We start from the raw sequence: 20,107 nt of genomic DNA, 5'->3' as shown, positions 1-20,107 counted from the left end.
CATGCCCTTTCTAATTTTTCCATAGACTGAGGAAGATGCAAGGTTCATTTCACAATTAGACCTTGCCTGAATGGCCACCAAGAAGAAAGCAAAATTTACGGAGATGTTAAAGGGATATATAAAAAAACAGTTTAGAGAGGTAAGTGCACTGTTATCTTTGAATGGTCAAGAAATTTGATTCTGATTCTGAATTGAATTCACTCATACTCAACCAAAAGTATAGACCATGTACATACTCACATTTTTTCAACCAAATATCTTTTTATATATTAATTACTATGAGATTCACAGCCGTTGTCCCGGTGTTTTTCCGTAATAAAATTTTATCAATGTACCTGACAAAGATGACACTTTGTCACAGGGTATCTTACATCCCCACTAATTTTTTACTGTCACAGGGTATCTTACATCCCCACTAATTTTTTACTGTCACAGGGTATCTTACATCCCCACTAATTTTTACTGTGTATCTTCGTATTTAATACTGTATTCTGCATAATCAAATTTGCATAATTCTTATAATGAGTAACACCGACTTCTTGTAGACATCGCCAGCAAACTTGGAGGAATGTCTTTCGAAGGTATAATGACGTAACTTATGATGTCAATTATCCTTCTCGATAGATAATTGGCTATTTGTGAAAAAGTTTCAACCTCTGGCAATAGTGAATTACAACTAGCAATAGTGAATTACAACCATTACTCCTTGTTTACACTTTTTAGTAGTGGTGGTAGTAGTAGTAGTAGTAGTAGTAGTAGTAGTAGTAGTAGTAGTAGTAGTAGTAGCCTTGGATGTCTGAGTGTACTCCCTACCCAAAAAGGGCCCTATTATTCATTTACCTGTTCAAGCTTACATAAGGTTTGCCATAGGCCTCCTCACTTCTAAACAATTGTGCAAGCTGAAATCACAAAAGCTGTCCTGCAACCACAGGGGGACAATGACTTATCGTAGTCGCCATTCTGAAGTCTTGACAGGATACAAATATTCATCCAGAATTTCAGAGACAGCTGTTTGTCATCATCACTTTGTAGGAGGAGTTGGTGCGTCATACGTTTACATCACGTATAACTTTAACTTTGAACTCGTACATTAGAGTGTTCCGCCACTGGCTTCAGCTGCCTTTTTTTTTTCTTTTTTACTCTTATGAATATACTTTTTTGTACATGAACTTCCCTGACAGATATATACTTAGCTATAGTCTCCGACGTTCCCGACAGAATTTCAAATCTCGCGGCACACGGACAGGTAGGTCAGGTGGCCTTACCTACCCGCCGCTGGGTGGCGGATATGTACGAACCACTCCCGTAAGCTTGTCAGATTTTTCTCTGTCGCGGGAACGATAACAACTGTTGTCGGTTCCTCTCGATAGTTTTTCGATTCTCGCTTGCCTGGAGTTAATTTGGACTTCTTTTGGTGACGTATTCGCTTTGTTTGGCTTGGCATACGCTGATTGTGGACCGGTTTGATTTTGAGTTTGATTTTCTTTAACGATGTCTGATCTAGAATCGGTAGTTAAAACTTCGTGTTGTTTAGGGTTTGCGTGAATGAAGGATGTAAGGTGAGGTTGCGAAAGCTTCGGTAGACCCCCACACGGTTTGCATGAAAATGCAGGGGGAATGATTGTGCGTTTGCAACCCAACCCTGTAGTGAATGTAAGGGATTGAATGAAGAAGAATATAAGGCTCTCTTCTTATGTTAGGAAGTTGGAACGTGATAGAGTGCGTAAGGCTTCCTCTAGAAGTTCTAGCAGATCTAGAATGAGTGAGTTGGATGTGGATCCTAATAGTACTAACGTAGAATTAGAACCTTCTTCCCAAGTTGCAGCCCCGGCTCCCCGCACCGAAGCCGGAGATTCGCCTTCGGAGGCGGCAGCTCTGAAAGCCAAGAATCGTTCTGTGATCAGAAGATTCGTCAGTTGGAAGGTAAGGAGATGTTAGTGATCAGTGCAGTGTCCCCAGTGTTGTGGAGGGTGCGTCTGACCGGCTCCTTAGTGCCTCTAGGCCTAGACCTCTTCCAGACTCCCAGTTCCAGTGGAGTAGAAAGTCGAAAGCCGCAGGAGGGCTAGGAGAGCCCCCACCGGTCAGGCGTCCCCTCGGCAGATCCTGAAGTACGCTCCCAGGCTGCCTCGGATCGCTACAAGAAGGAGCTCCTACGCCAATGCTTCTCCTCTTCGTCGTCTCCCTCTCCGAAGAGAGGTTGGAACTCCCGGATGCGTCACGCCCGTGAAGAGGGCTTGGAAGGCTCCCTGCAGTCCCTTTGGCTTCTAGTCCGGAGGTTTTCCCCGGAAGAATCGTCGGGTGGAGGCGAAGAAACACAAGAAATCCTGTGATCGTTCTTCTTCTCGCGCTCCGCGCTCGGCGCCTGCTTCCGAGGAAGAATTAGAAGATTCTCCTACGAGAGTACTCGCGGGACTTCAAGCTCAGATCACGGCGCTAGCAGACTCTCTAGCAGTAGATCACGTAGGAAGAAGGACGTTTCTCTTCCGATCAAGAGATCTAGGCGCCGCTCTTCAGAGGATCGTTTCTCCTTCATATGGGGAGGTTCGTATGAAGGTTGGGGGCTCGCGTGAGCGCCCTCGCTCGCGGGAGCGCCCTCACTCGCGTGAGCGCCCTCGCTCGCCTGGCTCTCTTTCAATTTCAAGGCGCCAAACATCGGTAGGACGCTCTATGGAGAAAGAAGTTTTTTCTCCAGATTGGATTCCGCTTCCGGTAAGCGCACTGCAACTGCTCATCACGCGGATTTCTTCAACTCCCTCGCGTGAGACTTCTCCTCAGCAGCCTCAAGATTATAGAAGGCGCCCTTATACAAGTAGGCGTTCTTCTTCCAGATGTCACTCTCCTCGAGTATCGGATCGTGACTTCTCTCCTGACAGGCATCTAGAGTCTGGTAGGAGTCGTCGTGCATGATAGACGGCCTACTGTTAGCCGCTCCCCGCAAGGTAGGCGCCAAGAGCCTACTGCACATAGCTCTCCTAGTAGGCGCTCGTCTCTTTTAAGGCGTCATACTCTGATTATTCTCCTAAGGGCAGACAACAAGAGTCTTTCAAGCGCCCTTCTCTGTGTAGGCGCTCTCCCCGCTTCTAGGCGCACTTCTCCTGACCGTTTGTCTCTTGGTAGGCACCAGGAATCCCGAAGCGCCCTTCTCCAAGTAGGCGCTCGTTAGTTTTGAAGCGCCCTTCTCCTGAATGTTACCCCTCCTTGTTAGACGTCAAGAGTCTCGCAAGCAGCCTTCTCCTAGTAGGCGCATTCGCCTTCCAGTCGAACTTCCGTTGATCGTACGCAAACTGGACAGGTATGGAGAGCCGCGGCAAGCGCTCTGCTCTCGATAGGCGCTCTTCTCCTGGCAGCCGCTCGCCCCAGGATAGGTGCATAGAGTATAGTAGGCGCTCGCCTCCTCGTAAGCGCCCTGCGGATGTTTCCGAGAATTCTCGGAGTAGGAGCCCTACCTCTCCTTCGGCTGAGATCCCGTATACCTTGAAGAGGGAGTCTCATCGTATACTTCCCAGATCTTCTCATCGTTCTCCAGTGGATGTGAACTCTTCTAAGAGAGGGCGTTCTCCAACCCTCTCGCTAACTCCTGCTAGGATCCCTTCGTCACCTAAGGATCTTCCGCGCTCGCCTCGACAAGACGTCCTAGAAGGTTCGGATGAGGAACCGAACACTTCTGCTGCTGTCTCTTCTTACAAGAAGCTTACAGAGCTACTTTTACAAGTTTTTGGGGATTCCTTACGCCTACGGCTCCTCCTTCTCCTCACTCACTTTTTCAACGGCGAAGACAGCGAAGAGTTCTTCTTGTGTGAGGATGAAGCCAACTCTTTCTATGAAGAAGGCACTGAGGAGTTTTGGTTCCTGGATGGCTTCCAAAGAAGAAGCGGGGAAAACGATGTTCGCTTTTCCTCCTTCGAAGTTATCAGGACGCGCTGGTTATTTTTCTGGTACGAAAACAGGAGAGCCCTTAGGATTGGGTCTACCGTCTTCGGCTGATTCGGATTTTTCGGCACTGGTAGATTCGACAAGGAGAACTGCCCTTAACTCTGCTAAGACGACTTGGGCAATGAACGAATTGGATCATTTTAGGCTCAAAGGTATGTTTAGAGTGCTAGAAGTATTTAACTTCCTTGATTGGTCGTTGGGAGTCCTAGCCAAGAAAATTGAAGTGCCAGAGTCAATTTCACAGATGATCTTATGTGTGTTTTGTCTTGTATGGACAAGTCAGTAAGAGACGGAGCGAGTGAAATCGCCTCCCTTTATGGGGCCGGCATCGTGAAGAAGAGGTCGGTTTACTGTTCCTTCTTAACGAAGTCGGTCTCCCATGCTCAGAGGTCTTTCTTTGCTGTTTGCTCCTCTGTCTACTCAGTTGTTCCCGAAACATCGAGTGCAGGACATTCGAGGTCACTTTCGGCCAAAGCCACCCAGGACCTTTTGGCACAGTCGGCAAGAAAAACCTCGCCCTTCCTTCCCTACCAAGGCTAAGAAGGAAAAGGCAAGTGTTCGAGAACCCTTTCGAGGGGCATCTTCATCAAGAACCTCTACGTTTAGAGGTCGTAGACCTTCAAGAAGGGGTAAGACTTTCGCCAAGTCTGTTAAAGCCCCCAAATAACTTGCAAGTCCTTCAAACAACGGTGGGCGCCAGACTCTTAGAGTTTTGCAGAAGTCTGGGCCCAAAAAGGGGCGGATCCTTGGACCCTTTCTATTTTGAGGAGAGGTTACCTCATCCCTTTCGTCGAAAGACCTCCCTTGACGACCATCCCAAGGGAACTGACGGCCAGGTACAGAGACCCCATTCATGAATCAAGCTCTCCATCTAGCAGTAGATCAGATGCTGGAGAAGGGGGCTATCGAAACTAGTGACAGACCATCATTCATCGGGCTTCTACAACCGCCTTTTCCTAGTTCCGAAGTCCTCAGGGGGATGGAGACCGGTGTTGGATGTAAGCGCCCTGAACTTCTTCGTAGAAAAGAAGAAGTTCACGATGGAAACGCTTCATCAGTGCTGGCAGCGCTTTCGTCCAGGGGACTGGATGGTTTCCTTGGATTTTCAGGACGCTTACTTCCACGTACCGATCCATCCTTCCTCGAGGAAGAAGTTTCTCAGATTCATGATGGGGGGGGAAAATTTTTCAGTTCAGGGCTCTGTGTTTCGGCCTCTCGACGGCCCCTCAAGTGTTCACGGGGATTTTGAGGAATGTGGCTCAATGGCTTCATTTGAAAGGGTGAGGATATCCATGTACCTCGACGATTGGCTAATAAGGGCCAATTCAGAAGATCGTTGTTTGAAGGACTTACAAGTAACTTTAGAATTGACGAAGGCTTTGGGACTTCTCGTCAATTTCAAGAAGTCATCACTAATTCCCGAGCAGAGTGTGTGTATCTCGGGATACAGATGAACTCTCTGAGTTTTCGGGCTTTTCCCGAGGAAAGGATAGCCCGAGGATTCGAGAGAGTAAACAACCTTCTATTGGGAAAGAAGTATCACAGTGAGGGAGTGGATGAGTCTGCTGGGGACACTCTCCTCTCTGGAGCAATTCGTTTCCCTAGGAAGGTTGCACCTGAGACCGCTCCAATTCTTTCTTCATCGGAATTGGAGTCGTCGTTCTCAGGATTTGACGTTCTCCCTGTCGTTATCCCAGGACATCAAGAAACATCTCTTATGGTGGACAGATCCCAACCTCTTTGCGAAGGGACTGTCTCTTCAATCACAGACCCCCAACCTGGTGTTGTTCTCCGACGCGTCGGACATGGGGTGGGGTGCAACTCTGGGAACCAACGAAGTGTCAGGTACCTGGGTGGGGGACCAGGTAGCCTGGCACATCAACAGAAAGGAGTTGATGGCTGTGTGGTTGGCTCTGAAGGCTTTCGAGCCCAAAGTCAGCAAGATCGGTATGCAGGTCAACGCGGACAACACTACAGCTCTGGCATACATCAGGAAACAGGGGGGGACGCATTCCTTCTCCCTGTACGAGACAGCAAGAGACCTTCTTCTGTGGGCAGAAGAAAGAGGAATCAAGCTTCTCACCAGGTTCGTGCAGGAGAAAGGAATGTAAGAGCAGATCTCCTCAGCAGGAAAGATCAGGTCCTTCCCACAGAGTGGACCCTTCATCTGGATGTATGCCAGAGCCTGTGGAAGTTATGGGCAGGCCACACATAGACCTCTTTGCCACGTCAAAGAACAAGAGGCTGGATCCTACTGCTCTCCGATATCGGATCCAGAGGCAGTAGCCAATAGATGCTCTTCTCTAGACTGGAACGGACTCGACGTCTACGCGTTTCCCCCCTTCAAGATCCTGGGCTAACTATCAAGAAGTTCGTAGAGCCGATTCAACGAGAATGACCTTAATCGCTCCCTTTTGGCCGGCCCAAGAATGGTTCACAGAGGTACTGGAATGGTTGGTGGACCTTCCAAGATCGCTCCCGCTAAGGAGCGATCTTACTCAGACAACCCCACTTCGACAGGTACCACAAAAATCTCCTCGCTCTCAGTCTGACTGGTTTCAGACTGTCCAAAGTTTGGTCAGAGCGAAAGGCTTTTCAGCAGCAGCTGCTAAAGCAATCGCAAGAGCGAGGAGACCTTCACCTTGCGTGTATCCAGTCAAAGTGGGATGTCTTCAGACGTTGTGCAAAGAGGAAGAAACATTTCCTCTTCCAGTACCTCGTGACCCAAATTTGCGGATTTCCTTATTTTCCTCAAAGAAGAAGTTCATCTGGTTGTGTCAACTATTAAGGGATACCGCAGTATGTTGGCGGCGGTATTTCGGCATAGAGGCTTAAATATATCCGATGATAAGGACCTGCATGATCTTATTAGATCATTTGAAACCATTAAGCGCCTCATGTAGTACCGAACTGGAATCTAGACGTAGTCCTAACAATTCCTTGGATCGTCTAGATTCGAACCTCCTGGCTTAGCCTCTTTCAAGGACTTGACGAAGAAGGCTATCTTCCTTTTGGCCCTAGCTACAGCTAAGAGTGATGAGCTCCAAGCTATTGAGGGCAATGTAGGGTTTAAGGAAGATTCTATGGTATGTTCGTTTCTTCCAAGTTTCCTTGCAAAGAATGAAAACCATCACGCCTTGGCCAGGAGCTTTGAAGTTCGTAGTTTATCTTTTCTAGTAGGGGAAGAGCCTGAAAGAACTCTTTGCCCTATGAGAATTATGAAGTATTTCCTTAAGAGGAAGGAACAACTTAAGGCTAATCAAGATGTACTTTGGTGCTCCGTAAAGGACCCCACTCGGCCCATGTCGAAGAATGCTCTTTCCTTTTTTCTGAGAAGCCTTATTACAGAGGCACATGTTGCCTGTGAGGAAGATCAGTTTAGACTACTGAAAGTGGAAAGCTCACGAGTGAGAGCCATCGCAACTTCGCTTGCATTCAGAAAAAATATGTCTGTGCGGAACTTGATGGAGGCGACTTTGGAGATGCCAATCGGTTTTCGCAAAACCACTACCTACGTGATGTAAAAATCACATATGATAAATGCTTCGCCTTGGGTCCTTTCGTATCGGCGGATTCGGTGCTGGGGCAGGGAGCTGAAACTTATCCTGTGTAAATTTTTTATATGTTACCCTATATTTATATTGTTGTTTTTTTGGTTGTCTGAAAGAGGTGCAGGAGGCACCTCTTTTTGTCGTAATATTAACCCTTTGTATTTTGGTTAGGTGTCTGGTGGGTTTTGGCTCCTTGCAGAGGTAGTGGTAAGGATCTGTTAGGTAAGCGGACAAGGTCCCTCTAACAGCATCCGACTTGGATTCTACCACAATAGGGGATCACATATCCAGTGGTAGATCCGAGAGTCTTTCAGCATCAGGTCACGTCCTAGCTGTAGCTCTCCAGGCAATGCAGACTCAGAGATAGTATCTATGAAGTCTTCATCCTGAAAAGGTGAGAACCAAGGTTTTTATATCCTACAACATTAGTTGTTTCCCGTCTTACCTGTATTATTGAGCTGTCTCTTACCTCCACCAAGGTGCCAATCAGCTAAGTATATATCTGTCAGGGAAGTTCATGTACAAAAATGATATTGTTAAAACTACAATAAAGTTTTTGTACATACTTACCTGGCAGATATATACGATTAATGGCCCACCCAGCCTCCCCTCAGGAGGCAGGGTGGAAGAGAAAAATCTGACCAAAAAGTTACGGGGAGTTGGTTCGTACATCCGCCACCCAGCGGCGGGTAAGGTAGACCACCTGACCTACCTGTCGCGTGTGCCGCGAGATTTGAAAATTCTGTCCGGGAAAACGTCGGAGACTCATAGCTAAGTATATATCTGCAGGTAAGTATGTAAAAAACTTTATTGTAGTTTTAACAATATCATTTTTTTTCTAATATAAGCATTAAAAGAATGCTGCCGAAATTAGGTAGGATGTAAAGTATACTATGGCTAAGTAATATCTTTGTCGATGTACAGAAAACATTTTTTGGAAAACACCGGGACAAAGGCTTGAATCTAGTAGTATTCAAGTATGTACTAGGATTTACTTAAAGCCAGGAGGGAGGGTGTGAAACTAAGATTCAGTTTAGGGGAAATGGAGGGAGGTGGAAGAAGTAGTGTGTGATAAAAGAATGCCAGATAAACTAAAAGATCTATTGTACCATAATCAGACCAATGATGATGTATGGTTAAGAAACATGGGCATAAAAAAAAGAAAAAAAAAAGAGGAGCAGAAGCTAGAGCAAAGAAATTATCTTGATGTAGATTTTATGGGCCTTGCTGCATTTTTGGGCTAGAAAATTAAGAAGTTAGAATTACCGGAGTAGTTAAGGTTAAGTATTGATATGATAAGAAAGTTTAGATTGAGATGCTTTGGGCATGTGGTAAAGGTGAATGAAAAGGAGATGGAATCTGTTATACACAGAAGGTTGAAAGGGATACAAAGGGTTAGATGGGATCATAAAGTGAGGTGAGGTTTGGAGAAGGGTTTAGCAAAGGAAGATGCTTTCATTAGAAATGGTTGGAGAAGCCACATTAAGGCACCTGACCCTTTAAGCTTGTGCGGTTGGTGGTGGGATGAAGATGATTCAGGTAAATTTTTTTTGAAATTTATGTTCTGTCTTTAACTATCAACTTGGATCCATTTTATATGCACATAGAGACATATTGCAGCATCAGCATTCATGTAAATCTTGCATTTAGATATTGTTCAGGTTGTAAATCACTTTCAGAATCAGTACTAGGTGTTCACAAACAAGCGTAATTTTCTCATAGTTACTTTTTAACACAAAATAATGCAAAATATGATAAGAGTATTTTGGTAACAAGCTGATTTAAAAATTATGGTAGAGATACATTACTTATATATAATATAGTAACCAGTGTTTTTGAGCCATCAGACATATGGTTAAAGGTTTTGGTTGCTTTATTAGTATAGTAAATGTATTGAGTGTTCAAATAAGTTAGACTTTATATAATTTTCATTGTTATTTGTTATGTGCATACCTAAGTAAGGTATACTGTAGTATTTTCTTGTATAAAAAGTTATTTTGTTTTTCATGTTATCCTTATTACAGGGTGTTAAAATAGTAGCCGGAGTAGAGGATTCTACAGAGTACTGTCTCTTGGATACAGACAATCTTGATATGCATTTGGTACGAGGTGCTGGAAAATTAGAGTACATGCAAAATGTGAATGAACTTAATAGACTTGATGAACTGTAAGTGTGAAATGTAATGTGTTACTAGTGTGTTTACTATTTTGGTATAATATAATTTGAAAAATGCTGATGTTCATTCATCACTGAGGCTGGTATAATATGCACCTTTTGAGCATTGCCATATTTGAAATTTGGAATTAAACTTTTTAGCAGAAAGAAGTCGAGGGAATTGTTCAGGTTTTTGTCTAGATTTTGTTTTCCTTATAGATACTGGAGTTCCTTTTTAATCATTTATACATAAATGGTTACTTGTTGAATCTAGCTTTAAATTTTAAGTATTCTTACAGCAAATGAACCTATTTTGCTTGGGGTGTAGTGCTTAACAAGGATACATTATCAAGTCTTTACCTCCTTAAAGCAAGAAAAATGTCTACATCTCGGTTAGATTCCTCAAACCTAGGGATTTCCTTTTCTCACCTGTCCCAATTTCTTATCTATTTCACTTCCAGTGAAATAGATAAGAATAGATTAAAATACTGATATATCTGGCTGTTTTAATTAGGTTGCGACAGACTGAAGAGGAACGTCTAGATGGGCTGATTTTGCAAGCAAGACGGCAGGCAGAGGTTGAAGAAGCTAACCGGCTTTTGTCAGCAATTCACAGAAAAAAACTTCCAACAGCTTTACCCATGATACAGTAAGTTTTCAGATGTATTTTAAGGAATAATGTATATGCTACTATTTTACTTCTAAATGAACACAACTTACATATTTATTATCATGAAAATTATAGTAACATGAATTAAATATTTAAATTAGAAGTTGGATTGGGATAGGGGGACTTGGTCAGAAGGTAACAGTTGAATAGAAGGGAGAAAATATATGTGCTGTAGGCACAAGGGACACTGCAGACTGCAGGGAACCTTGGTATGCATTAGGTTCCCCATTTGGAATCTCATATGTCACTCCCTCACCATTGAATGGTATTTGGAACATTCCACTTTGAGAGACATGCATGCGTTGTAAAGGGATTTGTTAATTAGGGTGGCTTAGCCTGTGTATTGGAACCAAAATTTAGTAGGAGGCACCAGTATGATTGATGATTTTATGGTTTTTGTAAGGTATATGGTGAAAAATTAAGGTAAAACTTCATTCTGTAAATTGTCTCTGGTTATCCTAATTTTCTGGATTTTTTTTACTGAATTTCTTGAATGTAAGGCTGTTGTGTTTTGTAGCAGTGATTAGATATTCAAGTTGTAACATATTAAAATTAGTGCTGTATATCTATTATGAGCAACCCCTTCAGACCATCATTATGAGAGCTATAAAAGTTAGGTTAGTGGTATGGTTGAATGTTATTAAAGGATAGGAACATCATAAAGTAAGAGATCAGTATTTTTATTTTGTAATAGCTCAGAACAGTGACTTACATAAAACAGTTACAGAAACTCATAATTTTGATCTTGGGAATGTTGATGTTGCAATTTGCACAGAAAAATAATAATTAGTTTCATTTTTATAGACAGCAAACCACAGAAGCTTTGAATTCTCGAATGCTGCTAAGTCATGAAATGCAGCAGCAGCACCAAATTCTCCAGTCACTTGTAGCAGAGGTGGCACAGTTAGAAAGTACAAAAACAATTAGTGGTAATTATCAGTTGAAATGCAAGCGCCAGGAATATTTTCTTGAAAAGCAGAAAATAGTAAGTTTGGTTTTAGTTTTTGTTTCTACTGTATAATTTTAGTTTTTATATAAGTAACCTACCAAGTAATTACATAGGTATTGTTTCTAACTTGTGCAGCAGCTTAAATAAAAAATTCACACTAGCACTTGCATTGTGTAGTGTAGGTGACCAGTCCTGCCCACTAACAGGAATACCAGGAACACCCAAACAGACAACCTCATTCTGTTTCTGCCAGTCTTAGATTGTAAATATCGTATCTTTGCAGCAGCTTTTTTCATTAGTATTTGCTGGTTACCTAACTGGTTTTTTTGTTGGAGTATTATCGCTGATTTCGTATAGCCTTCAGCTTACAGCTTTCAAACTCAGTATATTTTGTCTGCTCAGTTATCTGCAAGTTTGCATGATGATTTGCAAGTTCACTTGTTTTCTTGCGAGTCTGTAGAGTTGTGAGCAAGCCTGTTTAGCCATAGCTCCTTTTTTTTCGGTTTTATGAGAACGAAGTTCAAGATTTAGAGAACGAAGTTCAAGATAGAGACGAACGTCTTGGCATCCATTTTCCGGAGTGATTCGATGGAGACCGTGGATATGTAGGACACTCTTCCATGTCTACATCTGGACTAGGTAGAGTATCCCAGGTCCGTCTTACAAGGCAGGGTCTTCTAGTTCGGGGATCAAGGCTTCGGCCTCTACGTCTTAAGTCTTCTCAAATCCTCGCTCCTCTTACATTTGTCTTCATTTTCTGGGCATGAACATCAATCTTTCCTGTCTTAGTTTCCCTTCAAAGAGACGCTCAAAGGTTTCTAACACTAGTCCAACTGGGACAGGGAAACACAACTGGACACCATCGTTTTTCCCAAAGCCTAGGTTTGGGAGCCTGCTCTGGGAACTGAGAAGTTTCAGGAACATGTCAATGGAGCCTTCATGTCTATGTCAGAGAGCTGAAAGCAGTTCAATTAGGGCTTCAGTGCTTCTTGACCCTTGCCCTCTCCTAGACTGGTATCCATTTAGATAAGACCACAGCCCTAACATGATTACGTTAGCAAGGAGACACTCGCTTTTTCTCTCCACCAACAGCAAAAGAACTCCTATTGTGGACATCTGAAGTTCTGACAGATGAACTGGGCTGTGAGAAACTTTTTTTACCCTTGAGTGGACCTTGAATCCTCTGTTTGTTGGGATCCGTGGAGTCTATGGGGTAGGCTGTCTTTGGAAGGAACCATTTGCCACATTAAGGAAAACTGCCTTCCTTCCTCTCTTGTCTCCAGCTTCAGACTCTTAGCATGGGCAGCAGGCATCCTGCTCCAAGTTCGGTCCACCTTTGACCATTACGTCTTCCTGCCCTTTGACATACAGGCAGTCCCCAATATGCACAGATTCCCTGCTTATCGGCACTGAAAATCCAGTTATTGTTGCTGCTAGACAAGCACCATAAAACCGGATCGCTGATAACTGAGGCCACCAATAACCAGGGAGTGCTTGTAATCAAGGAAGTGCTGAATATTTTCAGGCTCATCGCAATGTTACGATGACCCTCCTAACCTCGTTCTGACCCATGCTAGTATTTGACTTCTGTTCCTATGTGGTTGGTGGACTTCCCAAGACTCCTTCCCCAATCTGTGTCTACTCAGTCAACCTCATTTCAAGAGATACCACCAAAGGTCATTTGCCCTTACCCAGACAGACTGTACACTGTTCGGAAGTTTGTCAGAACAAGGGGTTTTTCAAGATGTACTACAGAGGCCATTGTTGAATACAGTCGTCAATCTTCTACCTCCGTGTACCAGACTAAGAAACCATTGTTTTTGTAGTTGGCCTCTTAGACTCCTTGTCCCTTTTTTCAAAATCTGTGGAAAAAGGTGTTTTACCTCTTTGATTTGAGGAGATCTAAAATCTCTTATTCCATCTTTAACCTTTAATAGACAGACCCCCTCATATGAGTAGCAATAAAAGGCTTTGGGTGGTGGGTGGACCCACTCATAGTGAGCATCAATATTACAACATCGATTTGGGGGAATTGGGCCGGAAAGAGGTGCCGTTACTTCTGTAGCCCATAAATTCACTAATGGCAACTTTTAGACTAGCCAAGATCAAGGAAACAGGCAGCTCAGGGGTTAGTTGTGATCTCTCTCACTTGATGTCTTTTTATAAATTTCCTCTTAAGTATACCAAGGGGTTGCTGTTGGTTTTAGTTTTTATCTTTTATGATAGTACGTCAGTTATGATTGCAATAGTACGTCAGTTATGATTGCAATTTTCAATGCCAACAAATATAAAGAGATGTATAATCCAAAATAGTTACTGCATCTTATCTTCGATCTTGGTAAATTTACGTAAATATGTACAACAAATGTATTCAGAATTTCTTATCTGTTTTGATATTGTATGAGTTGTAATGATAATTTTACAAAATACAATAAATTTATTTATTTGAAAAAACATGTAACTTGGTAAAATTTATGATTGTCTTGTGAAAGAGGCCTCACAAGGGGTTGTAAATAGTAATTTGTTCATGAAACTTACCTGGCAGATATATATAGCTGTATTTTCTGAAGTCCGACAGAAATTTCAAAAACTTCCGGCACACACAGTGGTCGGCCAAGGTGGTTAGTACCCATTCCCGCCGCTGGGAGGCGGGTATCAGGAAACCATTCCCATTTTCTATTCATAATTTTTCTGTCGCGGTGCTGGAAACACCTGTTTTCAGTACTCCGTCTTAGGATTTTGGAAACTTCATGGCCGCTAAATATCCTAATTGTCTTTTGATTTATTGACTTGGATTTGTGGCTAGGCATACGCTATCTTAAATTGTTTTGAATATGATTCGTTTTTGTATATCTGAATCTAGTTAGGCTAGTTTCAGAGGGTGTTGTCTGCTAAGATAGGGTGCTACCGAAAGCTTTCGGTAGTTCCGCACTCGATATGCACGAGGGCTATGTGTCTTGCTTCTTTGTTGAGATTTGTCATGTAAGGAGTGTGAGACTTTGTCTAATTCCGTAAGGAAGACGTATGATTCGTATGTACGCAATTAATCAGTAAACAAAGTCAGGGTAGGCTAACCTACCTGTAGACTTTATTTTGCCTAACCCTGTAGTATGGCCTACGGGCTATAAATATGTCTCGTGAGGTAATGCCCTTTACGTTATAGATTCCATCTGTATCTTGGAATCTAAGGTGCTCGCTCTCCTATCATTGTGGTGAAGAGTGCTACTTCTGTAGTTGTTACTCCTAACCCTGTAATGTTGCCTTCGGGCCCTAAACAGTTTCTGTAGAGGGTATTGACCTTTCTCTGATACTCTATCGATTCGTAACTTAGAATCGAAAGTGCTGGCTTTGGAGAGCAAAAGTGAAGTGGCTAAGTGCAGTGACAGTGCCCCTTGTGTAGTGGAGGATGCGTCAGATCGGCCTTATTTCGCCTCTAGGCCGGGACCTCTGCTTGACTCCCAGGAACAACGGGAGAGAGCATGTCGAAAGCCGAAGGAGGGTTACGAGGAACTCCCACCGATCTGACGTGCCTTCGGCAGACCTGAAGTTACTCCCAGGCTGCCAAAGTGCGTGCACGAATCCTGAAGGATTGCTTTCTCGTCCTCCGAAGCGTCCTCCCTGCGCAGGGTTTGGAGCTTTCGGAAGGACTCGCGTCCCTCCCTACATGAAGCTTTATAGAAGAGGACGTCTCTCTCTCTCTCGTCATGCGTTGCAGTGAGAAGTAAGAAGGCGAACGTCGCCTGAACTCGTGTACGTCTTTCCACCGAGAAGGAAAAGGGAAAGCAAGGTCATATTAGCAGGACGCTTTTGAGCCGCGGACGTCCTAGCGTTTGGTTGCTGTGAGGAATAAGAAGGCGTTCCCTCGCCCCGCGATTTCCTAACCACGATCAAACCAACCCTTCACCTATGAGACTGCTTAGTGCAGTCGTTTTGGTTTTTCTCTCCGAGTATGTCTAATGCTCTTCCCTGAAGGCAGTTTTCGCTTGCATTGACGCCTGTCAGGAGAGCGTGACGCTTTTCTGCACGTTTTTTTTTTTTTTGACGCTCGGCTTAGACGGGACGTTCGGATGGACGCCAGGCGCGCGCGGTGCACGCCAAGCGCGACACCAGTAGACGCCGAGGCCGAGCGCACGCCAGTGGATACCGAGCGCGAGCGGCGCGCGCCAGTGGACGCCGAGAGTGCTCGCTGCTAGCCAGTGGACGCCGAGCGCGTGCGCCAGCGCACGCCAGGTGTGTCGCCTGGCTGAACGTTTCTGTTGAAGTCTTCAAGCTGATTTGGGCCTAAAGATTTTTTACCTAACTTCGGCGATCCCTTCTACATCGCCTGCGAAGAATGTGAAGTAAGCAGTGCTTCGGAGGAAGCTTAAAGTGAAAAGCAACTTCGTTTTCGAAAACCCAGCAAGACCACGGGTTTCGTGAATTATAGAGGTTTCTGTCAGTAATATTGCTTTTCGTAAAGTCCAGGATTGGATGGAGTTATGGAAAGCTCAAGGAAAGATCTCTTTTGCTCTACCGCAGTCAAGACTTTGCGGTAAGGCAGCTATGGGTTATGTAAAAGCTCGACGTCCTGCACGTCAGGACTCTCGGCAACGTTCAGTAGGATTCTTGCAAAGGCACTCATCAAAAGGACGCTCTTCAGGAAAGCGCAAGACAGGACTTCCTTTGCCATACTGCCAGTAAATTTTGATACGGGAGAGGAAGCTGGTTGGAGAGTTTCTTCCTCTTCCCAGGATAATTTTGCAAGCTTTTTAGCCCATCTGAAAGGGCTTTCAGATGATAGATTTTTGTTAGTTCCTAGTCGGGACTACGCTGCCGAATTGAACATCGTCGTTCTACCTGTCGTAAGCCGTCTCTTAACAGGATTCTTGCCCCTTCCTCGTTTGAGACGGGATTACGTTTTGTCAATTCAGTGAATTTCCCCCATTGACAATATACTATCGTTTTGTCAAGTAAGTGGGTATCCCCTCATTGACAAAATATCTCTTTGTCCCGTAAATGGGTTAGTTCTCATTGACAAACTTCTCATTAATTTTATATTGCGTAAGCGGATAAGCTCTTATTGACAAGATTCGGAAGAGCTCTCATTCATCATTCGCAGACTCGTACAAGAAATAGACTTGTAGACTACGTCAATGAACGCTTATGTCCAATAACATAAGAAGCTTGAGCTGTCCGCTTCAATTCTCTTGAGTTTTGTTTATGAAAACTTGCCTGTCAGATATGTATGTAGCTGTATTTCGAATTCAGCTATAAGTATATATGTCTGCCAGGTAAGTATGAAAAACAAAAAAAACTTTATTGCAATATAATATCATATTTTGCCTTGCGTTATTTTTTACTACTGGTTGGTTCAAGTCATATACGCTTGCTGTAGTTACCTCTTCGGATGGCAACCGAGAGGTCTATTGTCTATTATTTTAAGGACATTTAATCGTTACTCCCCTGCAGCCTTCAGGAGTTTCCGATTTATCTTTTACCGTTGTATGGTAGTGTTATGACGACACAAACGCATCTATATATTTAAGGCGTTTTCTGTTTCGCTTAAATATACCAGCTTGAGAGTCTCTTTAGCTAAAAATTAACGGACCTATTTCTTCGTAGAATAGGGTAGCTGGCAACCCAGGCATAAAGTTAAGAGACGACGATCGTAAGCTGCTGCTGTCACTGTCCTCTCCGCCAGTCCAAACGAGGCAGTAGCCGCAGTACCAGCTGTCGTTCGCTGTCATGCGCTGTAGGTTACGTCTCTCTCTCCTGCGGGATTGAACTGACTAACCGTATCTCTGTGCTGGCAGTTACGTCTCTCTCTCTCCTGCAGGGATTGACTGACTAACTGTATCTCTGCCCTACAATCACGGACTTTAGCCTAAGATTGAGGGGATTTCTTACATGAATGAATAAACATTGCATTCGTTTTGCCTTACTATGTTCTCAGAGATATCTCTTACTCCTTTCGGTGCTCGTTACCGCACGGTATAGGACTACGAGTCTACCGCAACATTTCACTATTATATGCTCTCCTGCTTAGGCAAAGCGCAGCCTTTTTAGGGAAGTAAACATACTGTGTGAGGGGAGGATGAGCTTGCTGGGGACCATTTCCTTCCTAAAGAAGTTTGTTTCCTGAATAGACTGCAATTCAGACCTCTACAGTTTTTACCTACCGGGAAACTGAAATGTATTAAAGATCTAGGAATGATTCTGACATCTCTCGGTGCGTTAAGTATCACTTGAGGTGATAGAAAGAAGGTTGCCGGACATCATGGAGAGGGTTTCAGATGTCCTGGATCATAATCTGAAAGAAGTGGAAGCAATTCTGTCGTCCCTCCAGTCCTGGAAACGAGTTTTTGGAACCAGTGGTCCATATCAACTCGGATCTTCCACAGCTCTCTCATATCTTAGGAAGTATCTTCTCTCGGTCCCTGTTCGGGTTTACGAGAAAGAGCCTATTTATAACAACAGGCGTAGAATGTAACGATCCTCTAGAGGTTCGTTACAGGATTGCAAAAGTCCGTACAAATCGTCTCGATCGACGGCAGCAACTACTGACTTTCGAGTGGAATCTTTCTTTAGAAGTATGTTGAGAGTTATGGAGACTTTAGGGACGTCCTTTCATACATCTCTTCGCTATGATATTGAACAGGGATGGATGTTTAATCTCTTTTTATTTTTCCCCTTTTTTCAAACGCTTCTTAGGAAATGTAATAAGATGATTTATACCATCACAGGGAGCGACAATGACCGCTAATCGCCCCATGTTTGGCCTTCAAGATCCTAGATTCACAGAGGTCACGTCCGTTCCAAGGACCTTTTCCGAGAGAGTCGGTCTACTTTAACACGAAAGGTACCTATAACCTCTCCGCTCTGAGTCTGACTACGTTCAGACTATCGAGATGTGACAGCATAAGATTGCCGTCTTCCCTTTCCGTTTGAAGAATGGGATAAGCTGGCAGCATCAACTATTAAAAAGAATGCAAATCATATGGTGTTGACGGCCTTTGGGCTCAGAGATTTGCTTCTGTCAAACAACAAAGCCCTTCACGATCTTTGAGTTTCTGTGGAATCTCGAAACTCGCTCACCATCCTACTTTTTGTCTCACCTGTTTTCTCGGAGTCAGACACTCGTGCGAGATCAGGAGACACATAGTAGCCCTGAGTTCTTGTTGACGAAGAAGTCGGTTGCGTTTACACACCCCCGATGATCGTTTAACATGAGACCAGGTTTGGACTGTCAGGCATTCGTCCTTCGGGACTGAATCGCTTTTTTGTCCTCGCCTCCGTACTTCCTGGCACCAGAAAGCTCGAGTCAGGAGTGGCTCAGGAGTTGATTCGCTAACGACGTTGGGTTGCGTTCATACCCCAAGGGTTTGCTTAGCTTGAATCGCCCAGGCAGTCCAGACACTCATCCTTCAGCGAAGAATAGTGCCTTATGGTCTTCAGGGTACAGCCTTGCTGTCCTTGATTCGTCTGACTGGTCAACTGGTCGGTCACCTGACTTTAGTACAGACTGACTGACTGTGCATGTCCAGATCGAAGCTTTCAATATGGAACTTAGACATAGTCTGAAGTTCTGATGTCAAAGCATCGAAACATCTCCTACTGTTAACTTCTTGCACGTGATCAGGAAGGCCTTTTTCTAAACCACCCTAGATACGACAAAAGAGGGTTAGTGAGGTTTTCAGCCATCGTCAGAAGTTTTGGCATTAGAGAACACAAGGCGGTGCGTTCTCTAAGCCTTCCGTTGTGGCCTAAGAATGGAAAACCCGTCTTGTTCTTGGGCCAGGAGCTTGGAATCAAGGATGGCACAAGTTATTGGGCAGGAGCCAGAGAGAGTCCTGTGCCCTGTCAGGTCTCTCAAGTTTTATCTACATAAAACTCAAGAAGTCGAAGTCGTACGGACAATCTGCAGTGTTCCGAAAAAGACCAGACTTGCCCATATCGAAGAACACCCTGGCTTTATTGTTAAGGAGTTTCTTTCAAAAAAGCTCCTTCATTGTGTTGGCACAAAAATTTGAAATCTTTTGATTTGAATGCTCACGAGGTGAGGGCGCGGCCTCGGAAGCATTTCAACAGAGCATGGACCTCAGCAACATCCTGAGTACCATGTTTTTTAGCGAAGCAACTCTGTGTTCAATTCACACTCCCTGCGAGATGTGAAGATGGCATATGAGATCTGCTGCTCGCTAGGGCCATACGTGTCCTGCAGACACAATCTTGGGGCAAGTAGTGCCACTCATCCTATCCTGTAGAAAATGGTTAGGAAGAGCTCTAATTAGTAGTTGAGTCGCCAACAACGGTGACTTCTTAACTCTTAAGCCTTAGTTAACACACCTTAACTTTGGCTAGGTTGGTCAGGTGGTGATATATATTTTTATATTATATTTATTTTACTTCTTAGCCCTCATGGTATGGTCAATATGGTCTCAGTCACGTCGTGCTCGCCCCTGTTGACAGATCATCTGGAGTGCACCAGCTATATAGGTCTCTACCTCGCTGGCAACTCTAGTAGCACAAGCAGACTTACGTGGCAATAACCACGAAGCCAGCAATGCTAACAGGTGGAACCAAGATGTAAATCATCTGCATGCATTTGTTTCCCAAAATCCTTCTATTCTGTCCCTTCCCACCTCCAACGGTGGGATTCAGCTATATATATATCTGACAGGTAAGTTTCATGAACAAAATGATATTGTATGATACAATAAAGTTTGTTTCATACTTACCCTGGCAGATATATATAAATTAAGTAGTACCCACCCACCTCCCCTCAGGGACAGTGGAAATAAAAATTATGAATAGAAAATGGGAATGGTTCCTGATACCCGCCTCCCAGCGGCGGGAATGGGTACTAACCA

At 44.0% G+C, this 20,107-nt stretch overlaps 1 protein-coding gene across 1 annotated transcript in view; it reads left to right on the top strand.

Moving 5' to 3' along the window:
* The window catches only part of LOC135224362 (uncharacterized), a 102,656-nt gene that overhangs the window by 38,811 nt on the left and 43,738 nt on the right, over positions 1 to 20,107 (top strand). Inside the window, 4 exon segments of the mRNA XM_064263303.1 lie at positions 26 to 139; positions 9,509 to 9,651; positions 10,154 to 10,288; positions 11,114 to 11,294. Coding sequence (XP_064119373.1) covers positions 26 to 139; positions 9,509 to 9,651; positions 10,154 to 10,288; positions 11,114 to 11,294 — 573 coding nt within the window.

The sequence above is a fragment of the Macrobrachium nipponense genome, chromosome 12, assembly GCF_015104395.2.
Source record: "Macrobrachium nipponense isolate FS-2020 chromosome 12, ASM1510439v2, whole genome shotgun sequence".
NCBI classification, from domain to species: Eukaryota; Metazoa; Arthropoda; class Malacostraca; order Decapoda; family Palaemonidae; genus Macrobrachium; species Macrobrachium nipponense.
This window is presented reverse-complemented; position numbering and strand designations above follow the sequence as displayed.